This window comes from Pomacea canaliculata, linkage group LG11, assembly GCF_003073045.1.
Source record: "Pomacea canaliculata isolate SZHN2017 linkage group LG11, ASM307304v1, whole genome shotgun sequence".
NCBI classification, from domain to species: Eukaryota; Metazoa; Mollusca; class Gastropoda; order Architaenioglossa; family Ampullariidae; genus Pomacea; species Pomacea canaliculata.
This window is the reverse complement of record NC_037600.1, coordinates 7065767-7087440: the sequence shown is the minus strand read 5'-3', so window position 1 is coordinate 7087440 and position 21674 is coordinate 7065767. Positions and strand designations below refer to the sequence as shown.

The following is a 21674-nucleotide window of genomic DNA, read 5'->3' as shown; positions in this document are numbered from 1 at the left end:
GTTGTCTGTTGGGCCAGACACTGGTGGTCCTCTGTAGTGTTGACACAAAGTCTTCATTGACTCACACGTGATGCAGCCTCCCACACAAACACTTCAACGTTTCCTGATGTTGCTGATCACCCCTAGTATCACCGGATGTTCACAACCGCTCACAGCCGGCACGAACACAGCCATCTAATGAACGTAGACCATAACAAAGACAAAATGAAAGAAATAAATAATCATCTTAATAAAATGTAAATAAAAAGATTGAAAAATTCACTCACATACGCAAGAAAACACAGATACCCTACTCACAATCAAAGTGCGGTAGCTTAACCATTCAATGTAGTTTTTACAGTGTAAGCTTATGTAAATACATTCATTTCAGTACTTCTATATTTCTAGGCATGTTGATATTTACATATGAACAAAGGCTGAAACAAAACTCGATTTATGAAAATACTTGTCAGTGAAGGTCAGCTAAGTAATTTTAATAAAAAAATACATTTTTCTATGGTTTTAAAAATCTGCAGATTCTCAATCCTTATTATATGTCAAGAGCTTTTGTTTTCACTTGCATTATCTAGAAAATACCGTCAAATACTGTTCAAAGCTAATTTGAGTATCATTTTCAATCTTATCAGTTGACAATTTATAAACTACTGCAACTTGTTTATCCAGTCGGCATAAACTCACAATAAACTTACAGGTGTTTAAATATATATATATATATTTCTAGTGCAATGTCACTTGGCTAATAAAGAAATTCTTTTTATCTTACATCCATAGACCAGTTCAACTAGAACGAGCATTCAATTTACATGCCGACAGTTCTATAATTCTTCAGAAGCTTTTCATAAAGAGATTTCCGTATGTTATTAATTTATAATTACATCAAAATATCGACTTTTCTAGGTAACAGCGAAGTGATTCACCGGCTAGGAGACCGTAGCTATACATGTTGTCGGCATTTTTCCGCCAAGTCTGCGACCAGTGCCTCAGGAGATGTTTACGAAGGAGTGTCCATTCGACAAGAAAAATTCTTTGAAGTTGCTGGCAAGAATAAAGCCTATATCGCAAATGACTGGGATAACAGAAGAAAGTAAGTTGTCTGCTCTTGATCCATCTGACCGTGAAATATTAAGTCGAACTGTCATTACTTAGAAATGAAACTAGATAGCTAAGGATGCACTAACCAAACATGAAATAATGCATTTTACCCTTGCTTCTAATAATGTAAGAAGAATAAAATACAAATGTTAAATTCCGTAGATTTTGTAAGACCCCAAGCAATACAGAATATAATAAATAGCAAATAATATCAGAAGCCTAGTATTTAGTTGTTAGTAAAAATAAACAAGCTTAAACTGTATAAAAATAAAGATACAAAAGCAATAAAAAAATAATGTTGAATACTAATTATTTGATTCATTGTTGTTCATTAGCTAAACATTGGCCCTATTTCCAATAAATTTATATTATCTTCTGTTTTATTCTCTGCCATTGAAACCAAATTGATTTGGAAATGCTTGTAATTATCATTTGATAACTTTTTAAGAATCTTTATCAGAATAGCATTAGGATTTAACGAGTGAATGCATCTGTGAGTCCATCATTTGCTGTCACTAAATTAAGTCAGCCTCCAAATTTGACTGGCTAATTGACTGATAGACGGATAGTCATGTTACGAGACAAACATGCAAGAAGACAAATGTATAAACAAGAAGCATGCCACACTGTGATTATATCAGCATTTAATTTGCATCTTCAGGCCACTCCCTCCTGACAGGATCATCCAGAATGCCAAGGACAAGGTGGGCGAGCAGGGCTACAACTTCATCTTCAATAACTGTGAACACTTCGCCACTACTTGTCGCTATGGACAGGCCAGAAGTCGTCAGGTTAAGGATGTGTTTAATAATTTTATAGGTCTAATTGTATTTGTTGCTTTTTTTCTTTCTATCTACCTTTGTATGACAATGAATATCGAGATTAATCCTGTATCTTTGTTACCTTACAACAGTAACCATACATAACATCAAATGACAGTTTTAATAAGAAAAAGGCCACACCTTGTAATCAAACTAAAAGATGGAGCTTTTTTTTTTCGCTATTTATCTCGTTTACATTTGTTTATAAAATGTTGCCTTCAGTATTAGAATCTAAAACACTTTACCAGAAAACAGTCTGGCAAGACCTCTAGATATTAGTTACCTTTCTAAATCGCCAGAAGTCATCTAAGCCCTCTTGAATTGTTGTTGAAACAAGTTTAAAGACTGAATTCTGTGCTACGTGTTCTTTTTTGGATTTCTCAAAAATATTTGTCAGTAGTTATAATATACCTTGTCAAAAACGATTGAATCATAAATCGCACCTAAAGCTAGGCTACAGCTATTAATGGAGTCAGGTACATAGCAAGTTGACAGGTGTACATGCCAATATCTGATGTGGAAACTTGAGCCACCAACAGTCGAGAACAGCATCTTAACATTATGGAAAATGATTTACCGACAAAAGTATACATTTCCTGACATGATTATTCCAAATCATTGTTCTTCTTGCTACTTTTATCTAGTCGCTGTCATACATACGTTTGGCAGATTTTAAAGAACTGAAATAAAAGAAACATATCCTGTTGTATGTAAATTCAGGTGTAGTACCTGGTGCATGTATGGGCATCGGGTGTGTAGCCAGCGCAGTTGAAGAGTGTCTCTAGTCTCGATGGTCTAGTCAAGATGGCCGACCGGGTTTGTTTACTCCAAAACTTTTGCAGACAAATCTTTTACATACTCTCTCTCACACACAATCACACCTCTGTGATACCCAATGTTCCTATAGTAAGAAGCTAACAATACACTTATACCTGAGGAGAAAATCGACATTCAGACTCATTACAGTCACAGAAATTTAAAGATAAGTTTACACTGTAATCATGTGTAATGTTTTTCAAAATCTTTATATGTAGTTTGTGAACAGCAACCGTGTTCTCTAATGACAAATTGTAGATTGTACTACTTAGGAAATAATATGCACAAAGACAAACATGTCGTCGATATAAGTTGTGTAAAGTAACTTGCTCTTCATCAGTGGGATCGTACCTAGTGATACGATGAAAAACGACATAAATAAAACTATGAAATAATGAAAACACGACGGAATACACAAGATTACAACAGGCAACAGATGAAAAAGTGTTATCTATGTCCAGGTGTCTACGTGTCAGGGGAGACAATCACAAGTTGTGATGCACACCTGGACATAACATGAAGTCGGGCGTAGACATCCAGACACACGACAACTTTTCTCTCCAGACCCTGGATACGATCTCCATACGCCACCCACACCACATCACTGCGGCCAATGGCCACGTCCACAGTGTCATCGTCTTCCATCACCCGCACTGGGACACCCGCTTCCTTCAGTCCCCTGACGATACCCGACTTGTCACTGATGTTCGCCCAGTACAACACCAGCACGTCTCTCCACTGCAGGTGTGGTGGTGGTGGTCCGCCGTTGGTGGAGGTGACGGTCGTAGAATCGTCCGTGTCAGTCTCTGTTAACATTCAAAGTAAGTTTCTTCATAAATCGGGTATCAACGATGGAGCCTACACATTCAAACATATATATATATATACTAACATTTCTTTACAAGAGTGTTTCTCACCTACTTGCTGTTTATCACATCGTTAACTGTCCAGCCGTTAACGGACATTTAACTGTACAATACCCACACCTACCCGGGACACCAACACGGAGACTGTGTAGGAAGCTGGCCACCTCACGACCACACCCGATGCAGTCAACTGGCAAGAGACTTGAGTGACCGTCACCTCGGTGGTGCAGTCGTGTGACTGGCGGGCCGTCTGTGTGGTCGGGCACACCCCGCTCCTTGTACTGCTGGACGTAGTGGTTAGTGAAAGTCACGTCCTTCTGCACTTCCCTGACGACGGCCGGTGGAGAGCGGAGGGGTCTGGTCAACGATTCCACTTGCCAGCCGGAGGGTGCGTAGTCATGGAAACAACTTGCCGCCCAAAGATGGAGACGAGGGACACGTGTCAGCAGCTTGTTGCAGAAGGCACTGAAGTCCCTTCCCTGTCATAGATATGACCAAAGTATTATTTCTACTATGTAATCTGTGTAATTATCACTAATGTTCTAAGCTCAACAAAAAATTTCATCTACTTCATAACATCACAACTTACACTTCATCGGCGATGACGTGTAACGACCCTCCTCTCGTCGCCTGTGACAAGTCGTTGACGGCCTTCTCTACATCTTCATCCCTTTTCAAATCAAACTGCAGGAGATGAAGCTGACGGGCTGATGATTCATCTGTCATTTGAGTCCTTCGTGTGTTTAATGATTGCTGCAGCAGGTGGTACAGCATGCAGCACGCTGCACGACTCCTCCACACAGTACTCACAATGAAGACCTCGTGGTCCAGTCGCAGCCATTCTGTGCCCATCAGCATCAACACTAAAGTTTTACCTGTGCCGGGGGGTCCGGCCACAAAGAGTCTGGGAGGTGACATGTTGAGCAGGTGAACCTGTTCCGGGAATAAAGTTATGACAGCAGTGTAGCACTGTCCTGTCCACGACACGGCCTGACCCAGGGTCTTGACCCTCAGACGTGGGGGAGACGTGCATGGGACAGTCACTGTTGTCGCCGGACCGCAGAACCTAACAAATACACAAAATAATTCCTTGATATATAAAAACCCTCTGTCATTAATTAAATCAAGGGATAAAGATTTCTTTTTCATTAATTATCCCAGACTGTGCTAGAATAATTATCATTAAAGATCGGATCAATGTGTAATAAATTAATTTTTTTATACCGAGTTAATTAACGACTAGAAGTTAACACTGTATGAAGTATTAACTACATGCAACATTTCTTGTTTACCGTGCTACCAATGTCTTGTACACGTGACAGGTCATGTGACTGTCAGGTCCAGCCTCAGTCACACGTCGCTGCCACCAGTTCTCCATCTCCTTCAGACCATCGCTACTGACCTCACCTGTCTGATCAGAGCAGAGACACAGACCAGGGATGTCGGCAGGTTCTACTGTTCCAAGACACCGACACAGGTCCTGTAACAACAATGTAATTAAAAAATAATTAAACATGCAAAGGGTGTTTGAAAACGCTGAATGTTAGAAATTCTTAATATGAAAAAGTCACATAAAAATGAAAAATGTACTTAATGTTGTGTTGTACTATAGAGAGGGCAGACAGACATCTGAACGCTGTAAAGAAAAAGATAATAATTCCAAGAAACAGCTCTGAAAATTAAAACAAAATGTTCACGAGGGAATACTGTATTATGTCAATACAATGTCAACATTACCTGTGTGAGCTGTAAGTCATCAGAGACAGCCTGTTGTACCTGGTGCCTCGTGAGGTTAGGGACGGCGATCGTCTTAGAGATTCTCAGACCAGGAGCGATGTCGGACACCAGGTGAGACAACATGGCCTCCGCCTTGTCCAGCTGTGTCATGGCGACTTTTAGTTTCTTCCTAATGTTGTTGTCTATATCTTGCTGTGTCATGTTAATTTCGGTCAAGTTGTCACCAAATGCTTTCACCTCACAGACGACTAACCCGTAGTCTCGGTGAATAAGAAGAACATCAAAGTCCCCCCGTTTCCACTTCCGTGGCAAGTCAGGAGAAAGGTTGGCGGGTTGGGGTAGGTGTGCAGCCGCAGCAGAGTAACAAGGTTCACCCAGGTACTGTCCAAACTGAAGCTGACTGATTCCAACAAAAACTTCTTTAGTCTTCTCTGACAACTTCTGAAGACAGAAGAGAACCCGCTGCATGGCTGTATCGTCTCTGACATCACTCTCCAGAACAAGAGACAGTTGTAGGGTGGACATCTGAGCAGCAGCAACGGCAACTGTCAACGGCTGGGTTGAATTCAAACAGGTTTGGTTTGACGGTGTAGTTGTATCACATGACACTGGTTTACTAATACTTTTAGGTGGTTTTTGAAGAACAAGAGCACGCTCACCAGCGACCGACACCTGGTTCATCGGCACGCGGTTGAAGTAGACAGGAGGCAGGAAGTAGGCGCGAGAGTCGAGGTCAGGGAAGGCGGCCTCAACCCATTGTATCCAGAATGCCTCGGCTTGTGGTAATAGTATTTCCTGTATTAAAACCACCATGGGATCTTGATATTTTTACTGCTAATAATAATGAATAAGGGAGTCAATCAGTTAAAAAAATATCTAAATTTTTGCCATAATTTAATAAAGGATTTTAAAGACTTCTTACTGTTTTTTGTTTTCAATTAACCATTAGTTTTTGTGTACCTTCGAACCCCAGTTTTGTGTGTGTAAAAGTTTCTACTGTTAAATCTACAATTTTGCTGTTATGTGTTAACACTTAGTTAGGTAATTAGTAATTACAGCTGTTTGATAGTTGATTATTTCTGTTGAACACAAACCTGAGGACTAGTCTTCTGACTGCTGGGCCTGACTGCCTCCATCTGAAATGATAGTTTGTCTCTTCCTTAAGCAGGGACCAATCATCATCATCTAGTTTGATTGATTCATGACTTCAATGGCCTTACCATGTTATAAATAAAGCGACAGAAACAAAAAATACATATCAAATTACTGTCGACAAAAAATGAAATAACAATACAACTTGTAACCACTGGCAACGGACTAGCATTTGGCTACAGCTACCCACAATCTCGATATTACTGCTGCTGACACCCAAAACACTTTTCTGAGGAATGTATCATGTGACCATGGGTTATATATTTGACCTTTTGATGACTTCTTACTCCATTTTATTCATCGTTCACAAAAGTAAATGCTCTATATGTTTACAGTATTTTTTCCAAGCTGCTAATTCAGCAGGTCATAGGTCAGTAACTTCGACAAGCTAAACACTGAAAATGTGGTAATTGTAAAATGACTAAGCATTAAAATTTTTGTCAAATTAAAGGAAAAATACAGAGATATACCTGATAGCTCGCCGCTAGGTCTCCCGCCTGTACATATCACGAAAGACTTCAGAATTGAAGAGGGAAGATCTAGTCGGAGAGAAAAGCAAAGCAAACAAACCACATGCACAGGTAAGTGTCGCAATACAGCAAACATCCGATGTCTGCCTGGGAGAGAGACTATAATAATTCAGCCACGCTGAGAATACTTTTGATGACACTATCACTCGTTGTGTAGCACACTTAACACATAATAAAAATGTTCGTCAAGTAACATGCATGTTTGATAGAGGTGAGATGCACAAGACAACAAGTGGACTCTGTACTCACGTCTAGCGAGGAGACGACAAAACATGTTCATCGCAACTAGACCGTGACAGTAACCTGCGGAGGGGCAAACATTTCCACCTCCCCACCAAAAAAAAAAAAAAAAAAAAAATTACAAGAGCATCTTAAATATTACCAAAGTGTTTTGAATAAATAATTTCGCACAAGCGGGGCTTGAGCATAGCACACACACACACATCTCTCACACTGAGTATCAGTGTCAGGGATACACGTGTACGAGCACAAAATATACAGACACACACACACTTCTCTCACACTGAGTACCTGTGTCAGGGATACACGTGTACGAGCACAAAATACACACACACACACACACCTACCCTCTCTCACACTCTGAGTATCAGTGTCAGTGTGACATGCCGGGTACAACACGTTACACTATATTCTCCGTGTCTCTCGCACGGCCTTCCTCGACCTTTGCAGATGTCGGGTAGGTCCCACCTACATTATGGACACCCACCCTCACTTTACAGACATTCACCTAAAAGTATACGCCGGGCCTAAACGTAGTTCGACAGAAATGTTTGCATGGAACTGCCTTTGTTGGTTTTATTTAATCGGGTAGCACACGCTGCTAATAGTATTTTTTTCTCGTCTTCCCCGAATCGCGGGGGTTGACATAATGTAGACAGTCAACTGATTCTGTCGGTTTTGATAAACCATAATATAACATCGATAATCACACACATAAAGGTAACTTTTGACATCGGGAGAAATCAATGTTGGGTGGTGCACCTGTGGTGTACTTATTTTTTTATTTGTACCCTACAGAGACCACCTGCGAAACTTTGAGAGTAGAAAGACTTTAAATAATAAAGAACACATTTAATCATAAAAATTGTGTAGTATAGTTTCATCAGTTTCAGTCAGGTAAACCAGGAGATTTATTTGAAGTATGCAATCTGCTCAGGTACAGTAGATAATTTATAGGTCATGGCAAAAGTGTCTATGCCATTCTTTTTCTCAGTTTGTCTACCTGTCACTGACACAGTTGTGTAGACACAGAAGAATTATTTATCCTAACCAAAACCCTATATGTAATCATTGACATATTCTATGAAGTTCCATGAACCCAGATCAGCTGAGAAGTCGCGCTGGTGAGACCTCGTAGTCGGTTCCACTTCATTTCCTTCGTCCCTTGTTTATTTAATTCCATCCTTGACTCACTTGGACCTTCTTCCACATAAATGACGATTTTCTTCTTCACACCAAACATGTGTTCTACTTCAGATACCATCACTTCATTATTTGTGGCCTGTACAATACTTTGAACAGGATCAACATTACCATTGTCAAGTAATTTCACTCTCGCACCTTGTTGATGAAGTGCATGACACAAAGGAGAGTTCCTGTTAATTCTACTTTCAACTAAAACCATCACATCCTTAAAGTGCAGATGAAATGAAGCATCGGTCATCTGAGAGCAGTCGACTGAAAACAAAACAAAATGCTTATTAAACTCCCTTCTTATTTACATTTGTGTATTTTGTGTTTACTACTTACATTCAACTTATAAATACCCACTCTTCATGTATGCACATTTCAATCTGCACATCTATAATAAACACATTCACACATACACTCCATATAAACATGTCCATATTTATTTTTTTTCCACTAATGACACTGCAAATGTGGATTCTCTTATTTATATTATTTTAAATGAATTAGGAAATACTGTCTGTTATTCACTGCACTTGGTATGTGATTGATAAATGTAATTTATAGTTTCCTATGGATCTACATGATATATATATATGTGTGTGCATTTATTTACACACACATATATTTAAAATAGATACCTTCTTTACAGATGGGTAGAGTTTGAAGGTATGCTTCGACTTCATTGCACATGTTTCACAGTCGAGTGGATGATTACCATGGTGATCGTTATTACCATGGTGAACTAATTTTACAGGTGGACCTTCTGTGGGTGCTGTGGCTCTACTGTCTGGATTCCACGGTCTGATTCCGCAGTCAGAGACAAGTTGCATCACTTCCACCTGCAGCAGGATTGTGGGTGGACAGGTGAAGCTGTTGCTAAAGACATGAACCTAACAACACTGGGGGGCGATGTCTGGGAAACAGCTGGCCGCCCACAGATGAAGGTTTGAAACCTTCGTGTTTAGAGCTTTCACAAATTTATTGAACGGTGAGTTTTTCGTGCTGGAAAATTCGAAAGAAAGACTTATATTCTATAGCACACAGGATGTCATCTTAACTAGTCAAAGTAACAAACATCTGTATAGACAAGCTAAAGTAAATTCACAAATAATGTCTTGTCTCTGCGATTTGGCAACTGATTTTACAAAAACAAATTTAACAAGATTCAATTATAAAAATGTTTGATAAAAGGTACAGAGACTATGTTCACGAGAATACACAAAACAAACAACCCCTCCCCCAAAAAAAAAATCAGCTTACTTTTTTGACACCAAAGATAAGAAATACAAATTATATCATAATGTGAATAAAAGTTAATACGTAGAAAAACTGTGAAGACGTACTCGCAAGGCCCTGCTTCATCAGCAAGTATATACAAAGATCCCTTTCCAGCCAACCTGACGATTCGTTTGACTCTTTCATTGACATCTTCGTCGTTAAAGACCACTAGTCTGCTTTCTCGTGGTCTTTGTTTTTGTATGGAGAATCTCTCCAGCTGTGAGTGTATCAGTCGACTTGCTGCATGACTTTCCCGCCTCGTGGACACCACGTGGACTGTGTGACCCTCGACCATCCATCGTATGCCTGCCAAGACGAGGGTCCTCGTTTTTCCTGAAGCTGGCGGTCCCTCGAGAAACACTAAAGGCTTGGCTTCCTTCAGTACATCCCATTGTTCGGGCTGTAGGACTGGCTTCTTGAAGAGACATCCGGTCATGCGCACTGAGTCTGCATTTGTCTTGGTAGCATACTGCTTTGGTGATCCCCGGGTATTTTCAAAGACCAGCTAGTGGCTGGCCCACAGAATCTGAAACAAAAGAAAAGCACAATAAATTGCATGTTTAATGTGCTTGAAAATCGACCATGGAATAACAAAGGATTAATTAAATTTTAGATAATTTATATTTATTTTAATAATTGTCGTTTCTGGATCTTGCAAAAAAAAAGTAAAAAAAAAAAAATACAAGGAGAAGTAGCTTTACATTTTTATAGTAAGCAGATCGTCCTACGTACATGTGCAAAATATTCGTCTACGTTTTCTACCTTTGTGCAATAGCTACCTTAAATGCATTTCAATCAGAGCTCCTAATTTAAATAAAGTCGTGTAAGCAGTTACCCTATCGTCTCTACAGGTTTTTTTCCCTAGCCAATGCCTCTAGTTTTACCTGGAAAGGATTGCCACATATTGGTTGTCATCAGCGAATGCACTGTCACCTGTCTGAGGAAACCGATGATTAAACCAATCCATTATTTTTTGTTCCCTCTTGTCCCCCATGAGATTATCTTTACAGAGGCAGTTGTGATAATGTCAGCAGCTTCCACACATCCAATGCATTTGCCTATGATCTGAAAGTATGAACTCAAAAATCTGACAAAAATGGTATCAATAAAGAAGATATTCAGTTACTGAGTTAAGAATTTGATTAATTTGCTAGTCAATTTTTTTTTAAAGTTGAGGCAAGTAAACAAAAAAGGAAACAAATTTGATGTCAATTATACACAAAGGGAATTATTTCAGTGTTGCAGAAGGTAAGTGTAATTTTTAAGCTTTCAGATGCAAATGATTTTATGGTTTCTGGCGCACTTACCTCTTCCACATGTTTGTTGTTATTGAGCACACTACACAGAACCTTTTGCGAAATATTTGGTAATATCAGTAGTTTATTGACATGAATTTTGTGCCTTTGGTCAGACAAAAGATGTTGAATCATTTCTTCTGCATCATCCAGTTCTTTGCAGCCTTTTATCAACTCGTCAATCATTTCATTTCGTTCCTTTTTATCTGCTTCTTCACGACAAGTCTTCACCACCCCGACCACTACCCCGTGCTTACGATGAACGACGAGGACATCAAAGTTTCCATAACGATTGTCTTCTTTCTTCTTTGTGTTCAACAAATTCTTGTTTAATAGAATTCAAGTAGCTGTCGTAGTTGTACTGAGTTATGACGAACATCACCTCCTCTCTATGTTTTGCCAGAAGACGAAGACTTCCAAGGACCCGGTGCATCGCCATGTTGTACCTCAGGAATCTTTCCTCGGGTGGATGTGTGACATACATGTCTTCCCCCGCAAACTTGACAGATTTGTTTGTGTTTATGTTGATGTACAGCGACGGCACAAGATACGATTTCGTTTTATACTCTGGATATATTCTCCGGAATTCTTCTGACAGAAAGCTCAAAAAGTTTTTGGTAGTCTCATCCACCTCCTGAGTGGACTGGAATGTAATGAATGTAAAGCTGGATTTTTTCATGATTTTTTTAATTCTTAAGTTAAGTAGTAAGCTAGTAAATACTTTCTTTCCAATGCAAAATACCCAATTTCGCTTCTTTCTTACAGGTCTTTTGAATGTATTAGAACTTTCTCACAATGACCTCATGGCATCGTTCGGTATAATTAACATTAAGATACAAGTTAATATTATGTCTGTAGAATGCTTAAAGCCCTGAAGTCCTAACTTTTTCTTATTCAAATATATGGTAAACGAATAAGATATTGTCTGAAGACAGCTCATTTGAATCATACTGGAAATAGTTTTAATACGTAAAATAATACTGTTGTCTCTTTGAGTAAAAATTAAAAAGCAAAAGTTGATATCAAATACCTCTGATAACATGAGCTCCGCTTCACCTAAAACCTTTTTTTCCTGTTGTACACTGTCGGTCATAAAAGAATAAATCAATTTGTACTCAGATGACATATTTAGTCAAGAAAAGAACAGAAAACACTTCTATTTCCTTTTTTGATTTAAAAAAGAAATGTATATAACAAAACACTTACACAAACAACATACGTACACCTTCAGTTAACAACAATTGTTGTCTTACCATGATCTATGTTTGAGTATGATGATAACGATGATCAGTGTTAGAGGAATCAACATAACGATAACAGCTGACGGTCACAGCAATGAAAGATCCGGTGAGGAGGGAAACACCTGAAGCTGACAGTCAAGCATCTTATTACTTCTCCTGACAGGTGTCAGCAGTCTAAGATACTGAAGAATATTTCTATCTACTTCGTTTGAGTATTTTTGTTTACGACTAAAATAAGACAACAGTAGGAGTAGAGATGCTATGAAAAGACTAATTGGTTTTGGATTGTTAATCATTCAATCATTCTATATCGTAAATATAGATTTTTATACCTGATATTACAACAAAGTTACACAACTCAAAGTTTTCGAACTGAACGCCTTGCAGGTCACAGACGTATGTCCCGTTATGATCGGGTGTGACCCGGGGTATCGTGATGACGAGATGATCAGTGACAGTGTTGTTGAACTCGAACCCCGGTGCGGTCAAGCAGAACGGTTGGTCCTTTTCCCACGTGCAGTTCAGGACATTGGTACCTAGGCATAAATAAGCGATTAAATGTATTTATAATATTTAGAATAGTATTATATTAAATAAAATTATATCAAACTTAATTATGTGTACGGGTATATTTATGTTATTTATATTACTTTTGTTTTCTCGACCATCGAAGTGGATCACATGGACATTCTGACGGGTCAGACTGATGTCAGCACTAAAGTCACATCTCAGTGTTGCTGACTCCATCTCGTGGACACTTGCAGCACTGCATGTAGACATTGTCTCTGAAACAGAGCAAAGGTGCAACAAGCTTAAAGTACTTATAACGGTACAGCTACAGAGCATTTACAGATATTTGGTAAATGACTGATTTGCATGTTAATAAAAAGACATTATTTAGAATATTAGCGACTTCAGAAAGTAACACACAACAACAACGACGACGACGACAACAACAGCAATGTCTAAACGGTTGTAGTTTGTAATTCATAGGGTAGCAGTAGCTCAATAAATTATTACCTTTTTTGAGAGAGAAGGAGCAGTTTTTAAAAGGAAGAGAGACAGCGCCCTCTGTCTGACAGCTGTATGTCCCTTCATGGTCTTTTCGTGCTTTGGGAATGCTGAGGGTCAAGTGAGAGGTCACTTTGTTGTCGAACACGTAGCCTGATAATACGCTGCAGCTTAGAAAGTCAGCTTTCCACTGGCATGTTAACACTGTTTCTGTACAAAAATACATCACATTACTCTGAGAGCTGATAAAATAAATAAAATGAAGAAAAATGCACAAATTAACGAGACTTGTAAACATTCATCTATTTGTTCATCTAGCGAAACCAATAAATACAAGTTGCCGGACTGCCTTTGTCACCGTTCAGAATTTTCACCTTTTATTAATTCGTATTCCAAGAAAAAGTAACTCTAATTTAAGCAATAATAATCGAGGATAGAGTGTACTACCTGTATCTCCAGGTGTGGAGTGGTGAGAGACAGAGAAGTCAGTTCGAGACTTTCTGAGGTCCTGAGGAAAGTAACACGTCAGCGCAGTTTGTGAATTTATTTTGACAGATGGAATCTCGCAGAGTGATCTCCCTTCTGAAATCACAGAACTCTATTCATCATCATACCTGTTAGTATAATTCCTGGGAAGACATCTGAAATAAAGTATTGGTTTTGATTGTATTTAGTCAAGATGCATTAAGCTCATACCTCACCTGAGAAGATATTGAGGTCACAGAGGTTAATGAGGTCAGGTGGGTAGCTAGCGACCTGACAGGCGTAGGTGCCAACATGTGATGATGAAACTCGTGGAATCTCCAGCGACAGTTTGTTGGATACCTGCTTGTCGTACCTGTATCCTGTTGCCACAAAGCAGTCGAGGATTCCAGACAACCACCAGCAGTCCAACACAGCATCTTGCCAGTCAAAAAGACAAAAATCAACATTAAATTATCACGACTGTTACTTCGTTATCACTTTTTTATTTTCATTTTATTATTCACATATTTTCTTTGCCAAACGTTTCCCACAACCAATTAAATTGCCACTTCCATAACAACATTGACATCCTATTTACCAGGAAACAGAAAAAACAAACGAAGGAGAGAAGGAGACAACATGCATGCAAACCTGGAGTCTCACTGTCGCTGTACTTGTAAACAGTAAAATCTTTCTTGGTTTGACCAACATCTTCAGGTAGAAAGCAGGTCAGGAAGGTGTCTTCATGTAGTCGGACGGACGGCACATTACAAGAGATTTTGACTTCTGTATTTCGGGAAAGTAAATAATTAAATAACAGCAAATAACTGAGATTATTATTCTTATTTTTAGTGAAACTTTTATCAGACATCAACCATAGTGAATAAATTTCATGATACTTTACTGTTTGTATATATATATATAGAGAGATAACGAGCAGTCTGCTGAATAATTTTAAAAATTTTTATATATTTGTCTGTCATCTTCAAAATTACACTCACATCGGGAGAATAAAAGAGAGATTTTGTAAAGAAAATTGTATTGTGGTAAAAAGAAAAGTTTTCGTGTTATTTACAAGGAAAGTATTGTGAATCAATACAAACCAATTAATGTAAATTGTTGTCATTGAGTGTTGGAATTGTTATCACAAAATCAACTACTGTATATTATTGAAATAGAAGTAATTGTATTCTCTGAAAACTTCAGTGATTTACAAATAAACATCTCTCTTTGTGTGTGTGTGTTTGCGAGTGTGTACGCATGTTTTTATAGAACTATATTATTTTAGTAAGTATTGCCGACCTTGTGCCGATGATTTTGCATGTAATGAGCCATGAATAATCCAGAAAACAGCAGAGACAGCGATGCGAAGAAAATATCTGCGGGACACGAAGTCCGTGTTCAACATACTGAATGTCAACCTGAAAACAGACTTAAAGTTTGAAGTGACTGGAGAAAAACTATTGTGCGAGTAAAACAATGTAGAACATCATGACAACAGATAACACACTTACAAGAATTGCATTGGGGTTGACACAGAAAAAAATGAGTAATGGGATGTTTGTATGATAAGATGATAAGACTTTCCTCAGCTTGCACTGTAAGTTCGTCACAGCATGGAGTAAGTTTTGTGGTTGTAAACAATTTACTTTGACTGTTGTCTGAATGTCGTGAAGCTATGAAGCTACTACTACTTCTTCCACCCTACTATAACTACTACCTGAGACGGCTGATAGTGGCTATCTTATAAAATATTTTAAAAAGATGAGAATGCAACTGACCTGTCTGTCCAGTGCAAGTCAAGGTAAGCTAGTAAAGAGGAGTGTCGTCTGTGTCTTCTCGCCAGAAATGTGGGGTCACATGATGTCGAAAATGTTATCTACATATGCTCATGCAATCGCAAAAAAAAAAATCAGTTTCTGAGAAACAGCTTCGTCTACCCCGTCACAGAACCACAGCCATCACAGGTATGGTGAAGCCTACTTCAGCCTGACTATCTCTGCCCTGACTTAGCTTTTTCAACCATTTTGATTTATTTTCGGAAACAAAAATGTGCTCCTAGTAATTTCTTAGGATAACTCTCTGACTAGGATAACTCTTAACAAATATGTCCAGCTCTGAAATTGCTTCTTTGTTGTACATAAGTCTGTATCCTTTTACTGCATTTGCTGCGATTCAAAAGTGAGTTTTTGTAATAATCATTTCAGTCACTGATATTAAGTTTAATTTTAGAGTAAGAATGATGCACGGGGTATTTACGAAGGAGAAATAATACATGAGTTCATTGTTGATTTCTTTGTTTAGGTGGCCGCTAGTCTGTAAAGTAGGGTCAAAGGCAAAGTAGCTCGCAATTAGTCAACAAAGATGGAAGTAAAAATGTTGAATCTTTACCTGTATGAAGGACTTCTACAATGACAGACTGAATGATAAAGGAACAAATATCTTGTATAACAGAGAAAGATTTTCATTCTCAACAATACTGACATTCTCACGATAAAATACGTTGGCAGTGATGTTAGAGAGCCTCTCGAAGAGTCTTAAAATTTATTAAAAGACCTGATACATAAATGATGTATGGAGAACAGGCTGTTGACTCAGTATTGAAGACGAAACCACGTGAACTTTGTGACCTTTGGACATCCAGCAACAAATACAAAAGTAACAAAAATTTACAGTTTGCGGACTACAGTAGGAGAGACAAGGAAAGACGAACATTGTAATGAAGAATGTTGAAATTCAAATATAAATTTGTGGCAAGTCAACATTAAGCATTTGTGCTTTACAAGACAATGTTTTCTGACAACTTTCCTATGAGTGAATATTAAAATATATGTACACGCCCTGGATGTCCCCCAATACAAAGTGTCTGTCAGTTAGACAAATACAATTTCTGTGCAGAAGTTTTTTTACTCTTCTTGGTCCTGTCAACCAGATCAGCTGAGATGTTGCACTAGTGACACCTCGCAATCGTTTGAAGTCGACAGACATTTTGTGTTTGCCCTTTGGCTTTCCTTCAACATAAACCACGACTTTCCGTTTTATGCCGAACACGTGTTTACCCTTAGCTTCCCACACTTCATTGTTGTTGGCTTCGAAAACTTGTTCACGGTTCTGTTCGTCCACTGTCTTCACACTCACTCCTGACTTCTTCAGTGCAGCACTCACAGCTGTCTCTCCATCATTTTCACACAGAACCAAGATGTCTTTACTCAACAGCTTGGTTGTCCTTTACCTTTTGGCTGGCACCAACTGTTACAAGAAACAAACAGAGGAGCAACAACAGTAATAACAAATTATGTTGAGGAAGCTCACCAAGGGATAAATGCGCTAGTTCTGGATTTTTGATACTTCATTTTTCCTTTTTCTGCCAACTACTAGTTTCGAAATTCAATCTCTCTTAATTTATTTCAATGTATATTACAGAGGTCTGCAGTATACACGTACCTGGTTTACGATGTTAAGGGTTTGAAGTATTGCCATGGCTTTGTCGGCACATGTCTTGCAGTCGTGTGGATAGTCACCATTGTGTCCTTCGCCATCATGGTTAACAACCATTACTGGGGACCATCCGTGGGCGCTGTGGTTCTGCTGTCATACCGCCAGGTGGCGACAGCATTGTCAGAGGCAAGTTTTGACACATCCTTCCTCGCTAGATTGCAGGTGGACAGGTAAAACTGTCTTTAAAATGCTCGACACTGTGGGGCGATGTCTGGTAAACAACTGGCAGCCCATAGATGGAGTTTTGGAACTTTCTTTAGGAGACCATCGACAAAATTCTGAAAACGTGATCTTTCAGCACTGCAAAAAACCCGAACCCCAACAAAAAAAACCCAAACAAACCCAGATTACTTTATGTCACACAGCTACACACGTTTATTTTAAGAATATTACTGCGTGCATCTTTGTTTGCAGTCTAGAAATAGTAATGAGAATGCATTTGTTTAATTGTGCTCTCCAAAATATGAATTATCACCACCAAAACCACCACTAAAAACAACTACCACCACAGAAATATCCAGGCACCACTTCATTCAAGCAAAGATCGTCTAATAAGAGTTAAATACTAAGACTCAAAGTGTCAAAGTATAAGTTACAAAATCTCACTTGTAAGCCTCATCAGCTATGATGTACACAGGTTTAGCCAGCTTCGAAAGTTTGTTGATCCTTTCTTTCATATTTTCTGTCTCGAAAGTGATCAGTTCACATGATCCTGAAATTATTTTTCTCTGGAGGCCGTCGACAGCTCTGTGTAAATCACATGTAACTTGCTGCCAGACTCTTTCTTCCAGTGGACACCACGTGAACCTTGTGACCCTCGGACATCCATCGTTTGCCTGCCAACACCAGCATCCTCGTCTTCCCTGAAGCTGGCGGCCCCGAGAGGAAGACCAGAGGACTGTTTGTGTTTAGTATCTGCCACTGCTGGGGATGTAGTATTGGCTTGTTGAACAGCTCACCTGTCATCCACACCCAGTCTTCCATTGTCTTGGGCACGATGCCACTCTGATGATTTGAAGACGAAATGGTTGCAGGTCCACAGAACCTGTCATTATCAATGGAATTATCTTTAAATAAAATAGACTAAAAAAATTGTAACATATGCGACCTAAAAAAAGAAGTCAGCGGTTGCAATAAAGATAATTTTAAATTATCCCTTCTTCTATTTTAGAGTTTTTAATAGTCGTTGTCCTTATTCACACTTTACCTTGCAACTATATCAGCGTATTCGTCGTCGCTGGTGAGTGTTTTGTCACGTGACTCAGAAAATCGTCGGCTGAACCAGTCTTTAATCTTTCTGGGGTCTGTTTGGACGCCACATGTGATCACCACAGAGACATTTTTTAGAAATGTCAGCAGTTTCCGGTAATCCAAGACACTTCTTTAAATTCTGAAATTTAAGTTCACAATTTAGTCACAAGTGAGTTAAAAAAAAAGTAATTACTGTAAGAAAAACAATGTAAATATAAATGTAATTTTACGTTTAAGCATTGTCGCAAATAATGTTTTTAAAGTTTTACAAAAAGAGACATTCTATTTTTTTAAATATTGTAGTTATTTGAAAACTTTAAACAAAGCACAGAAAAAACTTTAATGAATTATAGTTGGCAAAATTTAAGGCGAGTGTAAAATACACATTGGAGTTGTATTGCCTCTGCGGAAATCGAATAATAGTAAAACAAATAAGTTCAGTAAATCTTTAACAAGACAGGTAAGACATAAGCTCTTTTTAAAACACTTACCTCTGCCACATTTTTGTTTTCCTTTTTTCTAAGGACATCCCACAAAATCTCTTCCCAAAGATTTGGCAGAATTAATAATTTTTTAACCTTCATTTGTTGGTTTTGACTTCTTATGCGATCTGACAGAAGATGTTGTAACATTTTCTCTGCCTCATCCAGTTGTTTGCAGCCTTGTTTGAGCTCCTCGACCACCGTCTGGGGTGTATCCTCTACCCTTTGATTGTGACCCCCACCAGAACATGTCTTGACCACCCCGACCACCAGCCCGTGATGTCGATGAATGATAAGGATGTCAAAGTCTCCGTAGTGTTTGTCGTCCTTCCTCAGTTCACCAGGTCTTGGTAAATTGTGTTTAGTGAACTCCTTCTAGGATTAGACAAGTACTTGTCGTAGTCAAACTGCGATATGACAAACATCACTTTCTTTCCAAAGTTTGCTAGAAGGTGAAGACTTGTCAACACCCGACGCATGGCCATGTCGTGCTTCACAGTTTGTTGATCGGGTGGCCTGGTGACGTACACGTCTTCTCCAGCAAAGGTGTTCACTTCATATGTGACGTCATTGAAGTACAGCGGACGGCACAACATAGGCTTTTGTGTTATACTCGGGATATGTCTTCCGAAAACCTTGGAGAGGTCAGCCAAGAAGTTGTTTGTAGTTTTATCGACTTCCTGTGGGGCTGAAATAATGTAAACATAATTTGTTTTTTCACGTGTAACAGTGCAATTAAAACTCGTTATGTCTATTTTATTGATGTATTAAAAGATCATACTGTTTTGCAAAGTCAACCGTCTATCTTTATCATTATGATTATTTAAAATTATACACAAAGTTTATAAATAAGACATAAATATTTTTATAAAGTGAGCGTTATATTTAGCAAGAATAAAAAACAAAAGAAAGAAAAAAGTGTCTAATGCATACGGTTTGTATCATAGGCTGCCCTTCACCAACATTTTCTCTTCTGATGGTTTCCTGTAAGTAAGCAATATAAATATACCAATATGATTTTAGCTACAAATTTGAGCAATTAAAACGCCCTTAAAGGGTTTATCTGATTTGTATTTAGTCATAGGCGCGCGCTCACGTGTACACACAAACAAACATAAACAACTTAAAGCATGATTTAGTTTTCCTCACCGCGATCTGCGTTTCCTGATGAAGGCGATGATCAGTGTCACAGTAACCAACCTGACTATTATAACTACAACAGTCACAGCGATGATAGTTCCGACTGGTGTGTTAGACGCTGAAACTAAAGCAGGATAGTTATATTCAATAATAACATTTGATATCAAGACCTAGTATAGCAACTTAGTTTGGAAGATGATTATATTTTGTCGAAGTATATAACATGACAGGGTCAAGGAGCAAAATCATTATTTTTATTACCTGTGGTGCTTTGATGGATGACTTTGATGTTCTGTCTCGTGACCCTGAGGTCAACACTGAAGGTACATGTGAATGTTGTCGGCTCATTCTCCTTCACACTTGTAACATGACAAGATGAGGTCGTATCTGTAACAAACAGGAACGAGCACATTAGAACGGGACCTTGCGTACTGATCTTCTGACTGAAGAAAATTCATCATTATCGTCATCATCACCTTCATCATCAATCATCATGTGCACGTTACGTTATGTAATACAAATAATCTGTAATTTTACTTTCTCATACTTCACGATTATATCGATATAAATATGCTAAGAATCGTCGTTCAGTGATAAGAATTCGTTATTAAGGTAGGTACATTGAGGTCACAGGTGGTAATGGATTTGTCTCCATAGCCAGGTAGTTGACAGGTGTACACCTGTGGAGCTGAAACTTCTAGAATTTCCAGTGACAGTCTATCGGATATCACTTCGTTATACTCGTATCCCTGGTCATGTCGACACTCTACTTTTTCCAACATCCACCAAAAGTCCAGAACATCATCTTTGCAGATGAGAAAACAACATTTATCAGATAAAAGATAATGCTACAAGTGTTTATAGTTTTATTGCCCTGTTGTATATAATTATATATATAGATATTCATGGCTACAGTTTTTAAAGCTTTTAAATGTGCTTTTGAAATGTATTTGACTGGAAAAAGATAAACAAAACAGGAGAGAATATGTATACTCACCTGGACTGCTTTTATCTGTGTATAGATAGACACTGAAGTCTGTCCTAGTTTTACTGACATCCTCAGGAAAATAACAAGTGAGAGAAGTGTTACCATGTAGTTTGGCAGGGAGAACATCGCACTTTATTTGACCATCTGCGTGTTGACAATGAAATGATAGAACTGCTTTTCATATAATAATATGCACATTTGATGCTTTCTATTCATCGAAGGTGTTTTAATCATTAGGATAAAAGATTATTATTATCCAGAATGTCTCCAAAAATTGAAATCAGGTCAATACCTTCACCATGCAATAAAATCTTATCCTTTAGTTTATCATCATCAAGAAATTTTACAGCATTGTAACTATAGTACCAACTTGCTTCATTAATACACAAGAGTATTTGTATATTACTAACTGGAGTGCCCGGCGTCTGTCACATTATATTACTCCTGTAACCTGTCTTCGTTGCACGGTTCATGTACACCAGGCCTACCCTGGGTACATTAGGGTACATGCTGGGGTTTGTAATAAAGAGGAAATTCAAAACTGCAAGGGTGTCATTCGTCACAAGTCGCTTTCTCTCTC

General features: G+C 38.5%; 4 protein-coding genes and 2 long non-coding RNA genes across 6 annotated transcripts; 1 reads left to right on the top strand and 5 right to left on the bottom strand.

The window, feature by feature from the left end:
* Nucleotides 1-895: 895 nt before the first annotated feature.
* LOC112575260 lies at nucleotides 896-3318 on the top strand. Its single transcript, XR_003101589.1, has 4 exons — nucleotides 896-1084; nucleotides 1754-1883; nucleotides 2634-2729; nucleotides 3191-3318. It is a non-coding gene; the product is annotated as an uncharacterized LOC112575260 (long non-coding RNA).
* Nucleotides 3319-3938: 620 nt separating this feature from the next.
* Nucleotides 3939-5562, bottom strand: LOC112575259. The gene is made up of 4 exons (XM_025256982.1): nucleotides 5333-5562; nucleotides 4888-5075; nucleotides 4185-4661; nucleotides 3939-4074 (listed from the first exon to the last, which is right to left on the bottom strand). Exons 1-4 carry the CDS (start codon nucleotides 5531-5533, stop codon nucleotides 4038-4040), a joined length of 903 nt encoding a protein of 300 aa, XP_025112767.1. The 5' UTR covers nucleotides 5534-5562; the 3' UTR covers nucleotides 3939-4037.
* Nucleotides 5563-5570: 8 nt separating this feature from the next.
* On the bottom strand, nucleotides 5571-7345 carry LOC112575702. The gene is made up of 4 exons (XM_025257681.1): nucleotides 6955-7345; nucleotides 6427-6468; nucleotides 5634-6127; nucleotides 5571-5592 (listed from the first exon to the last, which is right to left on the bottom strand). The coding sequence occupies exons 2-4, from the start codon at nucleotides 6466-6468 to the stop codon at nucleotides 5571-5573; spliced, it is 558 nt and encodes a 185-aa protein (XP_025113466.1). The 5' UTR covers nucleotides 6955-7345.
* A 3947-nt stretch (nucleotides 7346-11292) lies between these two features.
* On the bottom strand, nucleotides 11293-13036 carry LOC112575701. Its single transcript, XM_025257680.1, has 4 exons — nucleotides 12910-13036; nucleotides 12272-12795; nucleotides 12049-12100; nucleotides 11293-11661 (listed from the first exon to the last, which is right to left on the bottom strand). Exons 2-4 carry the CDS (start codon nucleotides 12325-12327, stop codon nucleotides 11293-11295), a joined length of 477 nt encoding a protein of 158 aa, XP_025113465.1. The 5' UTR covers nucleotides 12328-12795; nucleotides 12910-13036.
* On the bottom strand, nucleotides 12560-15581 carry LOC112575700. The gene is made up of 8 exons (XM_025257679.1): nucleotides 15517-15581; nucleotides 15038-15156; nucleotides 14387-14521; nucleotides 13972-14172; nucleotides 13718-13852; nucleotides 13280-13480; nucleotides 12910-13044; nucleotides 12560-12795 (listed from the first exon to the last, which is right to left on the bottom strand). Exons 2-8 carry the CDS (start codon nucleotides 15141-15143, stop codon nucleotides 12560-12562), a joined length of 1149 nt encoding a protein of 382 aa, XP_025113464.1. The 5' UTR covers nucleotides 15144-15156; nucleotides 15517-15581.
* A 2907-nt stretch (nucleotides 15582-18488) lies between these two features.
* Nucleotides 18489-21234, bottom strand: LOC112575763. Its single transcript, XR_003101687.1, has 5 exons — nucleotides 21104-21234; nucleotides 20116-20493; nucleotides 19900-19950; nucleotides 18976-19654; nucleotides 18489-18623 (listed from the first exon to the last, which is right to left on the bottom strand). It is a non-coding gene; the product is annotated as an uncharacterized LOC112575763 (long non-coding RNA).
* Nucleotides 21235-21674: the final 440 nt, after the last annotated feature.